Genomic DNA, 12,009 nt, shown 5'->3' on the forward strand with positions numbered 1-12,009 from the left:
TATCACTTTGGCCCTGGCCAGGAGTGGGTCACACCCCAGGAGCAGGATGACCCAAGGTTCGACTAGAGCACTTACTTTATAGCATTTTGGCTGTCAGTCTGGGCTCTGAGGAGACAAGGACGAGAGGGAGGTCTTTTGCATGGGATAATAGAGGATTTATTGCTCTGGGCAATCTTGGGGGCAAAAGACAGAAAATGCAAGCGTGCAACAGCTGAAATATGGAGGTGCTTCAAAGGGAGGGTACAAAGCATCAGCTAATTGGAGATATCCTGGGGAGGGGTAAAAGGCAGGGTTCATAAAATCATCCTCCAATGAGGGAAGTGGGGAGGGAAATTGGGTCACATGGACTAATCAAATGTTGAAATTTAGGGGATTTCTGAAGTGGAATTCCAAGCATGTGGTGGGCTTAAGGTACCCCCCCTGAGAGGGGACTCAGGGTAGATTGACAAGGTGGGGTGGGAGGGTAATTTGGACCAAACCATCAACTTGGGCAATAACAGAACATACCATTAACAAGAAGCACAGTGCAACACATGGGGATGCGAGAAAGGTAACTAATGATGAACCACACTGGAAATGTTTATGCTTCTTTTACCAGTCTTTGGGTCACAGAAATGAGAAACTGTGACCATAGTACATGCAGTGACTGAAGGAGAAAAAAACAAAACTGGTGATAGGTTATGTTTTTGAAGCATTAAAGTTGTTTATTCAGTTCTAGTTATTATGTTTAGTCTCTCAGGATGTAGTTTTAAGGCATCTCTTGATGTTGGTGTTTTTAACAGTACATTTATTTCTAAAATCTGATTATATATTTGGCAAATAAAAGGTTGCAGTACAGTTTTTCATGACAAAATTATTGTTGGGCTTTGCTTGCATTCTTTAGTCCTTAGTGTTAGACCTGTGATTGTAAGCGTTTAATATGGACTGCCCTTTGCCTAAAGGAAATGTGGGTTATAACTTTGTAGTAATTATACTGAAAATTCACCGTATATTGAATCCCCTCAAGTTTTTTAATAGTTGTTCTGCATCTAATTCTAAGCTTAAAAACAAGGGTCTGAAATCTTACCATCATGGTACCTTTATTGATGAGGCTCTTTTTTCTTAAATAACCTTTTCTTAATAGGCGGTTTATCACTTAAGCTGCTTCTGCTACCAGCAGTGAAGCTGGAATTTTGAAGCTGGAGGTATATACTGATTCTTGGCCAACTATTACCTTTTCATCTCAGTGCTGGTGCATGACTCAGCAGCACAGGTTGAAGCTGCTTTGGGAAAGAGGGAAGAAGTGTTGCTTTTGTGTTCTTGGAGGGTATGGCTCAGCATTTGTGCTGAGGGTGTGGCCCAGGGGCTCCCGGTCTCTCTCTTCTGCTCTTCTTACTGTGGCTTGTGATTCCTCTTGTATCCAGGTCTACTTTTGAGCAGCTGTATCAGGGTCAGACCCTGGCCTTGAAGAATAATCTGGAAGAAGTGCCTTTGGTTTCTAGCCTGGTCCTTGAATATCTTTTATAACAACCTGGCTGACACCCTCAGCAATTTCTGAAGTGGGAATGAAACTGGAATTGTGGAGTCCCTGATGTGGAAACATTTGTTTCCTGCTTTGCCCAGGTTGTGCACAGTGACTGGAGCTAAGGGTGCTGCTGGATGTGCCCAAGTATACAAACTATTGGGGCCTTATAAAATGATACAGACATGCAAGGGGCAAGAGTCTTGATTCTGTTTATTTCTTTAAGAGAAGTGATTGGCTGGCAGGTACAGTTTCACATGGTGCATGTGAGAGGATCAAATCAATAAACCTGTGTTCTGAGAAATGTATCAGTGCTGTTACTGCTTCAGGGGGGTTTGCTATGGACCTCTGGAAGCTGAAGATGCTTATCTCTAATTCACCAGTTGCTTGAGAGTTTAAGGCAGAAAATTGGAGAGCTGGTGGGCAGTTTGGGAGGTGGTTTCTTCTACTGATCCCACCCTACTGCAGACAGCAGAGCATGGGCCCTGCAGTAGCTCTTGTAGAGGCTGCAGCAACTGTTTGCAAGAATGTATGTGGGTACCTACACTGACCATTTAACATGTCTTACATTTGAATTAGTACAGAAAGCTACTATGCCATTATTTGCTAATTATCAGAACTGTTTTATTTGCTACCTGAGTAGCTTCTAAATACTACTGGGACCCCTGTGTAGCTGCTGGGAACATTCATCAGGCAGAAAACAAGTTTGCTGGAGGCAAGAAGTCATCCAAGTTATTTACCTCTTCTGCTAGAGAGAAGGGTCAGGACAAGGCTGGAAGCAGGAAGCTGATAAGCGCCAGAGCTGCGGTTTGTGGCTCTTGTGGCTCATTAAATGAACCAGGACAGATTTTATGAGAGATTTGGGAAGACTTTTGCAGAAGGTGAAGCCAGTGGCAGTTGAGCAGAGATTTGTTCCCTGCCAGGTGCCTCTCTCCTTTGATTTACTTTCTAGCTGTGCTGCTGGCTCTGTGGGCCTTTATTCCCTTTGCAATGCTGATGGAGACATGGAACAAACGTGGAGAACTAATTACAGAGTCAGGATTTGTGCTGAGAGGAAAGAAGCCACAGCAGGCCAGGCACAACAGAGGATGGTGCTGTGCTGGTCTTGCTGTGGGGTGTCTGTATTCTTTGGAAAGAACATCTAACCAAAACAGTTGGAAATGCTGTATGTCACAGGCGTGAGGATCCCCTAATAGGTCAGTTTGTAAAGGATAAAGGTTCTTCTGGTGGTGATGTTCTGAAATTCACAAACAACTATTAGCCTAGATTAGGTGCCTCTGATTTATGTCACTCTAAGTGATCAAAAGCATCCCTTCAATTTAGGGCGTTCTGCCAAGTATAGGCTTCAGGCACCACCTGAAATATTAACATGCTCCCTGACCTGCAGCAGGGACCTATATAGTCACAGAGCAAACTGTTCTTCATGGAAGTGTTTGTGTAGTCACATCTTGACCATCCTCAGCTCAAGTTCAGTGGAGTGACCTCTGAGCGAAGACTCAAGGCATATTTATAGCTTGGGGTTGAGGGGGAAGGTGAGAAGGCCTTTCAATTTATAAAGGGAGGCTAGGCTGCTTTCTTTGCATTTTTTGGTTGTTTTTTGGGGTTTTTTAAAAGTAGGAAGGACTGGATTCATATTTGTCTCTACCTGCGTTTTACTTTTTCACAATTATATCTGTAGTTCAGAAATGTTAAATCTGGCAGAAGGGGAGGGGTGGCCTTGAGAAGTGAAGCTGAAGATATGGAACTGAGCTGACTGTAAAACAAAACATGGTCAGTGACACTGGGCATCATGACTTGGTAGTGGGTGGCAGGTCTGGTGGCATAATTGAGGGAGTGAGGGGGAAAAGGTGAAAAGGTGAAACTGCTCAGTAAGTAGGTAGCTGTCTCTGTGATGAGATGAGTATGATGAGTTCCAACACTGGAGTATCTTTTTTAGGCACTGGAGAGTTCTTAAGTCTGTGAAACTTTTCAGCCTTCTTTCCTTTGAGTGCCTGATGATCCTCATCTAAGAAAGAAAGGATGAGCAGCCACAGATGTTTCCCAAAGCATGTGCATTGCTTTCAGTGTTATCTGCGTTTCAGTTTAAGTTAATTTACTTATGATGAGAACAAGAAGCTCTAACAGTTTTGAACATTAAATATTTTTCTTGGACTTTTTTTAGGTTTGGGTAGGAGCCATGCTTTGGTTCTGCCTTATTTCTTTGTCTATCATGATTTTGTGCTGGTGCACAAAATGAAGGGGGTATAAGAAATGACAAAAACGTACCAGTTCCAAGTAGCAGTTTTCTGCACAGTATCAGTTACCTTTACCCAAGGCTAACTGAAATAGCCCAGAAGTTGCTTAGATGTAGACAAATGCCTGTTTATCATGGTTTGAGTGGTAATTATCATGCCATTTTAGGTAGGAATTGTTTGGATGCTTGGGTGATGGGGTCAGTTGATGGTAGATACATGAGGCTAGGGAATTTACAAACTGAAAAAGGTTTTCTGGTGAGTCCTGGTGGCACTATTCAGGAGATTACTTTGATCTTAAAGAGCTGAGACAGGGAAGGAGTATTGAAAAGCAGATAGGCTACTGACTGCAGGTTTAGTCATTGGGCAGTTGCAGGCTGCTAGCACTTAGCATAAATTCAGTCGAATTAAAACTAATTAAAAAACCTACTCCAAGAACTTCCTTTTTTATAACTTTTAATATGGTATTGTGTATTTATGCAGATTCTGTCCACTGTATCGTATGACAATGATGATGTTGCTCTTCAGCACACCAGAAGTGAATTTATCAAGTATAATTGTTATAAATAGCTCATCACAATCGAGTTGGTCAATCAATAAGGCAATTTATTAATTCGTTAATAAAGGACGAGCAAGCAGTGCTGGGGATGCAGGGAGTCTCTGCTCCACCAACACGCCCACTTTACCCCTGGTCATTGGCTCTTTCATAGGCAGTTTCTTGTTGGGCTGTGTGGTGCATTCTGTGCTGGGGTAGAAGTCCGGGCAAGCCCGAACATGTTGGCTATCTCCCAAGCAGCAGTGGCTGGAAGCCCCCACCAGGTCTGGACAAAGCTCCAACATGTGGACAGGTTACACTCTTAGCAAGCAGGTAACAGCAGTAACAAGTTTTTACATGTTCACACGAGCCTGCTGTCTCTTTATACATGAAGAGTGGGTACAATTCATAATTAAAGCAATTACATACATGGCAAAAATACATAACAGCAAAAGCTACCAATTCACAGCAAAGGTATTTAAACAAAAATAATGAAATCATTATATTTTCCTTTGTCTCATGTCCACGTTTTACTTTAAGATCAGTATTCCTGTTTATACTGATTCCATGGTGTGTTTCCATGACACGAATCACTGTATAACATCTCACATAATGACCACACTTTTATAGTTGTCATGTAAATTGGTTTTTTAGGTATATTTTCCCATTAATTATTATTTTTAGGTATTATTTCCCATTAATACAAGTTGAATATGTTGCATTATAACATATTCTGGGAATATGAATGGGGCTCCTCAGTCTCGTAGTGAGAATTTCTGAGACCGCATGCAAGTTTTAACATAATCTCACAAAGATTTAGGTTTATAGCCTTTCTCTGAAGTGCTTTCAATTATTCAGAAGGAATAAGCTTCCATAATAAGCAGGAAAAGCTTGCTCTGGTTACAGAAAGCAGCAATATCAAACTGACCTCTGTCTAAAGAAAGCAGATTTCCTGGTGGCTGCCCAAGTTTTGTACTGGGAACAGAACCTACCAGCAGCAGCAGCAGCAAGATGTGTTCTTTTACAAAATAACTGTAGAGAAATCTTCAGTGTTGTCCATTTAGACATGACACTTATGTTCACAAGGATTTACACAAGACTTCTTTTTCTTTGCAGAAACGGAAGGCTTCAAGATTGATACCATGGGCACTTATCACGGGATGACTCTGAAGTCTGTGACGGTGAGTGGAAAGTTTTGCTTAAATATGTTTTATAGACATGATTGTAAACATATATGCAATATATGTTTAGAATAGAGATATCTTGTTTTCCTGACCTAGGTTCTGGAAGGTCACATAGGCTAGGTAACAGTCAGTGAACGTTCTTGTCTATGAAAATGTGTTTTTTTGATCTGCATGTTCTAGAGGTCTTTGCCCCAGGGATTTGTTTGTCTGCAGTAAAAAGGTGTCCCGGGAAGGCTTCTTGCCATGCAGCTTTTTTCTGTTATACTTAACATACCCAGGTTTTTACTGACTAGGTGTATCTGGAAAGGCCATAAGTGATCATAATCATAAGTGATAAAGCTATACTCAGAAAACTGAAGTAGTAAACCCGAGTTTTGGAGTATTGCTCTGTTTCCCATTCAGCATTTAATAAAATAAAATTTTTTGGTGGTGGAAGAGTTTGACCTCAGCATTACTGTTAAAGCTTTCTAGCCTGGTGAGATGGACTTCTGTTGTATGGCTGTACAATGCTGTCAGCTGGAATTGAACCATTCACAGATGAGAAAAGAGACCCTCAAACAGATTCTCTTTTCTTGCTTTGGCCAATGTTTGTCTGCTTTTGTGGAAGTGAGTTGAATGCTCTCAAATAAATGCTGTTTTGATCTGCTGGTAAGTATAACAGATGCTACAAAACTGCTGTAGTTCTCTCATTAAGGTTTTTCCCAGATGCATACCTATGTAAATGTGATGAACAGACAGCACTAAACACTCTCCTAAAACCGTGCACTACTTCTACTAGCTTGCACTTCTCATTTGAACATAAAATAGGATCTTGAGTAGAAATTTCTGAAAAGCATTCAAATGTTGTTTTTTTTAAATAAAAGTCCTTTCCCAAATCTTTCATTCTTCACTCCTCTTGACTTAGGATACTGTAAAAAAAAATCAAAAATGGAAGGGAATATTTAAGGAAAGAATCTATTTAGCAGTAAGTAGTGTAATTTCTAGATGAATTCAGAAATTGATTGGATGAAGAAAAAAGATAACCTATTATGTCTGAAGATGTGTTCTCAAACTTTGCATTTTGGGCTGCTTTATGAGGAGCCAAAGTGTTGCTATACCAAACCCAGAGGTTTCAATGAGATAGCGTATCTGCTTCAAGAGGTAGTGATTAGAAATGGGTAAATAAATAGGTTCTGTTTAAATTGCTCTGTGGGGAGAAAATAGAAAGGAGAAAGAAAAAAGCAAGATTATACTAAAGCAGAAATGCTGAAATGTTTTAAGCTTAATCAGTGTAAAATCTGTAAAAGTGAAGGGATGTACAGTAACTCTAAAAATTATATGTTTTTTTTAAGGTCATAAAAGTTTGGGGTTTTTTTTAACAGTTTTGAGGTTATTAAACTGTCCTTGTTGTTTTTTTCAATTTAGGAAGAAAATATAATATATATTAAGTTACAAGTAAACCTTTTTTTAACATAAACCAGAATTTTTTGAAATAAGTTTTAAGAGTGCATGACTGCACATAAAGCATCATCTGGTGTCATAAGAAATATTAAAATTCCATCTGTCACTTAGCTTTTGTCTAAGAAAGAATTGATGAGGCATTTTTGGAGCATTATTTCCACACTATTAAAGAGGCGCCCTCAATATTTAGCTCATTCATAAATTGCAGTGACATCCTAGCTTTGTGTTTCAGATAGGGGAGAAATAATCTGTTAATCATGTTAATCTGTTTTTGTCTAAACTTTGTCATAGTGATGAACCACAGAATTCTAACCCTTAATATTAGATTGTATTTTTGTGGAGAATAGTTAATCTTCTGCCACTTGACAAGTTTCATATTTTGTTTTTACTTGTTTCTTGTGGTTTATTAGGGCTTTTTTATGCTACACAAAATTAGGGAGGAAGTGGGAAAGTAATTGCTTCCCCTAGGTGTTTAATGTGAAAGTGCATTATACTCATTGGCTAAATCATTGGAATTCATTCTGCCTGCATGAGCTCATCTGCTGTCCTCATAGTATTGGTTTAATCCCTGTAGAAACTCATCAAACATTTCAAAGGAATTAGAGTGCTAGGTAGCTCCTGGTTAGAGACTCTATTTAAACTTCAGACCTCTGATTTCCAGATGGATGCTCACATTTGAAAGCTTCTCTTTTTATGCCATTGTTCTCCTTGACATGATGGCTACTCCATTTTTTTCTGTGGTGTTTGCTTCCATTAAAGTATTTCTGGAGTGTGATCCGATTCCCTTAAAATTTACAGTTGTTACCTCCAGTGTAAAGTGATCCACTGTTTGGAGTTGCACAACTGTTTCTCATACAAAATTTGTAAAAAGTTTCTTGTTTTGTGTTATATTCCTTACACTTGCACTCTGCCTTATTGTAATTTTCTGTAATGATTTTTATGAAATGTGCACAGCTTCAGTTTTGTGTTTGTTCTTGCTGAAATGTGAGCTGTCCTAGATGCTTGTTCTTTTTAACAGCAAAACAAAAACTTCATCTTGACTGCTTTCTTTTCATCAGTGATGCTGGAAACTTTCTTAGCATTCAGAATTTGTGCCAGAACAGATGGTGAATGGTGGGCTTTTTCTGAAGTAATGTCAGCTAAAATAACTTGTGCTGCTGGCAGTTCTTCCCTGTAACAGGGTTTTTGCTTGATTGCCACCCTATCTCTTAGGAAAAACTTACTTATTTATTGAATTTTTATTGTGAAGGCATGATCTCATTATTCTGGACCTGGAATTGTTTATAGGCATTTTCCCCAGAAAGATTTTTAAATTTTTTTTCCTTTTTTTAATACCTGTGGTACGTTCTATTTGCCTGGCTTGATGGTGTTTTGGAAAATTATTAAGTAAGCTAGTCGTGGTAGCTCTTGCTGTCTGGCTCCCCAGCAGCAAACTGTAGCAAACTGTTCAGCATGACTTTTCAAAACCTGCAGGTCTTCCTGCAGGCTTCATTTCCAAGCATAATCCCCTGTATAGCAGAACAACTTCTGTTCTTTTACCTAGGAAAGTTTGGTGTTTGAGGTGGATCAATCTTTGTTGAGAAGTATGTTTGTATTTCTGTACCACACAGGGTGTGAAGTAATGCTGAGAGAGAATCTCAAGCTGATACTCTCAACATTTTTTGTTGTGTAAATTTGATGTGTTTGTGGCTTTAGTCTCCTGCTTTTCTAAAATGTAATGTTAACTTGGAGGCCAGTGTCATCTGGTGGAAGCCTAGAAGGTGGGTCTTACTTTTTACTTACAATGAAATTGAATTTTGGACTGTTCATTTCTGTAACTAGGATATGTGAATCATTTAACTGTTAGTGTAGCTCAAGATGTAAAGATCAGAACAGACCAGTTACCTGCTCCTAGGGCAGGATAGGAGGAAGTTGCTTGTTCTGTGAGCACCTGATAAAGCTGGCTGTGGGCAACTTCCAAGCTGAGGGCATGCTTTGTATTGACTGTGTGTACTTGCAAATACTTGTTTATCCATTGCAGTAATAGTAGTGGTGATGCTGGTTTTATTCATCTTTGTGCTTTTATCCTGGAGTTCTCATGGCTTTAATACAAAAGAAAGAAACAGCATGAAAGGCTGTGGAGTTCTGTAGGTTCATTTCCCCCGAGTTCTGAGCGTCCTTGGCCAGTCAGGAGCTATGATTCAGGGTGCTGGAAACTTGTGTTCAAGTGAACAAGAACTGCATAGCACTGCAGTAGGCCCATGTAGAAATTATTATTTTGTCTTTCCTAATTGCTGGAAAGCTCTCCTGTTTTCAACTTGGGGTTTCTTTTAGCATTCAGGGCTGCTGAAGCTTGGGAGCTTCTTCCTTTGTCTTTGGTTTTTGCTGCTAGTAATGGAATGTGTTATGGATCATCTACACACTTAAGCAGCCAGAACTACTGTTGGCATTTCTTTCTCTTCATGTTCAGTAAACAGGTAGGTGCAAGAACTCTTCTAGGATTGAGCTGATGGCCTTCCCAGAGTGTCTGGAGCTATATCTGGATGATCGGTGTAGTTATTGTGGACTTCACTGAAGGCACTTCACTTATAACAAATTTAAATGCAAATTTCTGTGGTGTATTCAGACTTTGTAAGTAAGAAATTCTGTGTAAATTTTCAGTGCTTCTGAGTTGAGTGATATTTTTCCTCCAAACTGACAAAAGTAACATCTCTCTTACCATTGTACACTGCCAGGCTTTACCGCAATCTCTGGGTAAAAGTGCCCTGAGTAAACATATATCAATAATTAAAGAAAATACATTACATTTCAGTTACAACAAATACATTTCATAATCCTAACAGAAGCCAAGTAATTAAAAAGGAGTCCCTGTATAAACCAGAGTACAACCAGGTCTAATTTCAGACGAACTGGAGACTGGTTCAGCACCCCTAAGGTCAGCACCATTTTTCGGTCAGTATCAGATTTGGGGAATTAATTAATCGAAGGATGTTACTGTTATTGCCCTCAAAATCTTTTGAATTGTGTAGAATCTCTGTAATTTTTTTTTTTTTTTTTTTTTAACTGAGAGTTTGTTTAACCACCTCTGGTGTATTTTTAAAGGAATAGTGTGTAGTAAAAATAAACGGGATTACTAAATTATGGCACTATACAGACTGAGCCATTGGAGAGGGAGCATTTGGGGCAGAAAAAATTAACATGGTGTGTGCATGTATTTTATATGAAAGACTTAAGAAAATTGATATGCTTCTGTGTGAGTAGGTAAATCTGCGGGATCCTATGTGTCAGTCAATCACAATTGATTGTGAGGAATTTGTGATTCAGTGCCAAAATTCAAAATGACTATTTTGAAGCATATTGTGGAGTTGGACGTTGTCTCTCAGTGGTCAGATAAATAGTAATTTAAAAAAGAAATAAAACGTAATACATCTTTAGTATGAGAGATGGAAGAGAGATACCTACTTATCCACATCGGCAGTTTTCTGTGTCATGTCCTTATCTCATTAAAGTGTTGAACAATGGGATTGAGGGAGGAGTCAGCAAAACAACGGACTCTTTGAAATGTTTGAAACAGTCTCTGAAGTGCCTTATAATTTTTGTGCAGCCTGTGCATAAGGTGGTCATTATTCCCAATGTGAGTGCAACCCCCACTCCCGTCTGCAGGCTGAGCAGCATACTGTGAATTCTCTCTGTGCATCCTGTTCAGTTTTTAACCAGCAAGAGGAGGTGAGGAAAACTGTAATAATATAGAACCATAAAGTTACGTAGATTTGCACATAGGGCAGATGTTTTTTCCATAGATGATACTTGAGGTAGATAATTGTTTCTACTGGGATTGCAAATTATTTTTCACCGTAAGTACACTTCTCTATAACTAATTCAGACATACTCATGAGGTCCTTGGTCCATTAGCGTTAAGGGCCAGGACATGACCATGAAATCAAAAAATCCTTTAGCTGGAGAAATTGATATTTCTTCAGAATAGTCTGCCAACAACCTTACACTCCTCTGGAGAAGCAGAGAAGAAGACTTTGTGTATCTGTATAACTTTAATGAGAGTGGATAAAATGCAAGTTTCCTAAGAACTATTACTGTATTTTATATTTTAGGCCCACACAACAGTTTCAGTGGTTGGCATTTCATTGCCTCAGTTGTATTTCAAATATTAAACTGCTTTCCTTAAAGAGTTTTAGTGTAAATAGTGAAGCTGATACAGACCAAGAAAAATCACATACAAATGCTGCTTTCAAGAGAATGTTAGGTTGAACAAAGGTGCACTCGTTTTCTTTGGGATTGTAAATCGTGTACATTTGTGCCAAGATATCTGACTGTTGTACTGCATTACACAATAGAACTGCCTGTTTTGTTCCATGTAATAGGTTTTATGTTGAGGCTAAGAACTGTAAATTCAAGTAAAGACAGGGATGTTGTATAATCAGTCATGCCTCAGGGAGTTAGGCATTGCTGTGTGGCACCAGTGTGCTGCTGAACAAGAGGGAGCAAGACCTGGAGCTGTGCAGCTTTGCCCCTGAATGAGCATGCCTGGAGCCACTGCCATGTGTAAAACTCAACTGTGTCAGTACTGAGTGTGTTTGTGGCACGTCTGGCAGATCCCTGAGAGGTTTGAATGGAGGAGTGCCAAACATGAGAACCAAAGCATTTCTGAGTATACATTCAATCAGAGCTTTAGGGATCCAGGAAGCTTTGCTTAAAAATGCTTGAGAGCTTCAGACATGCTTGGTATGAGTTCTGAGATGACCTCCTAGACCTGTCTTGATCCAAAGCTGCATGACAGGAGTGTATTTGCCAGCCCTAGGGGTATCACCTGAGAAACTCATCTGCTGTGTACTAGGACTGGGATCCTTTATGAACGTTTCAGGAGTCACTCTTATTTGGAAACATAGCCCCAAATAAAACTGTGTAGGACATTTTGTGGTCTTTGAGTTAGATGTCCACCTTTACTTGAGTCCTATATAGGATTCTGCTTAGATTCATTTGTGTTTCACAGATCTTTGGGTTTGTGTGTATTCAAAGTTTTATAGGGTGCTGCTCAGTGATACTAGCTTAACCTGAGCTACAGATTGTTATACTTCATCCTAACAGTTCTGAACAATCAGACATCATGCACTGCACAAGCTT

The 12,009-nt window shown here is 39.4% G+C and overlaps 1 protein-coding gene across 2 annotated transcripts in view; it reads left to right on the forward strand.

Annotated features, from left to right (window-relative positions):
- The window catches only part of CDC73 (cell division cycle 73), a 108,584-nt gene that overhangs the window by 28,912 nt on the left and 67,663 nt on the right, over window positions 1-12,009 (forward strand). For both annotated transcript variants that reach the window (XM_058842572.1, XM_058842573.1), the window contains one exon: window positions 5,384-5,448. In XM_058842572.1, the coding sequence (XP_058698555.1) occupies window positions 5,384-5,448 (65 nt within the window). The remainder of the gene's footprint in view (window positions 1-5,383; window positions 5,449-12,009) is intronic.

This window comes from Poecile atricapillus, chromosome 7, assembly GCF_030490865.1.
Source record: "Poecile atricapillus isolate bPoeAtr1 chromosome 7, bPoeAtr1.hap1, whole genome shotgun sequence".
NCBI classification, from domain to species: domain Eukaryota; kingdom Metazoa; phylum Chordata; class Aves; order Passeriformes; family Paridae; genus Poecile; species Poecile atricapillus.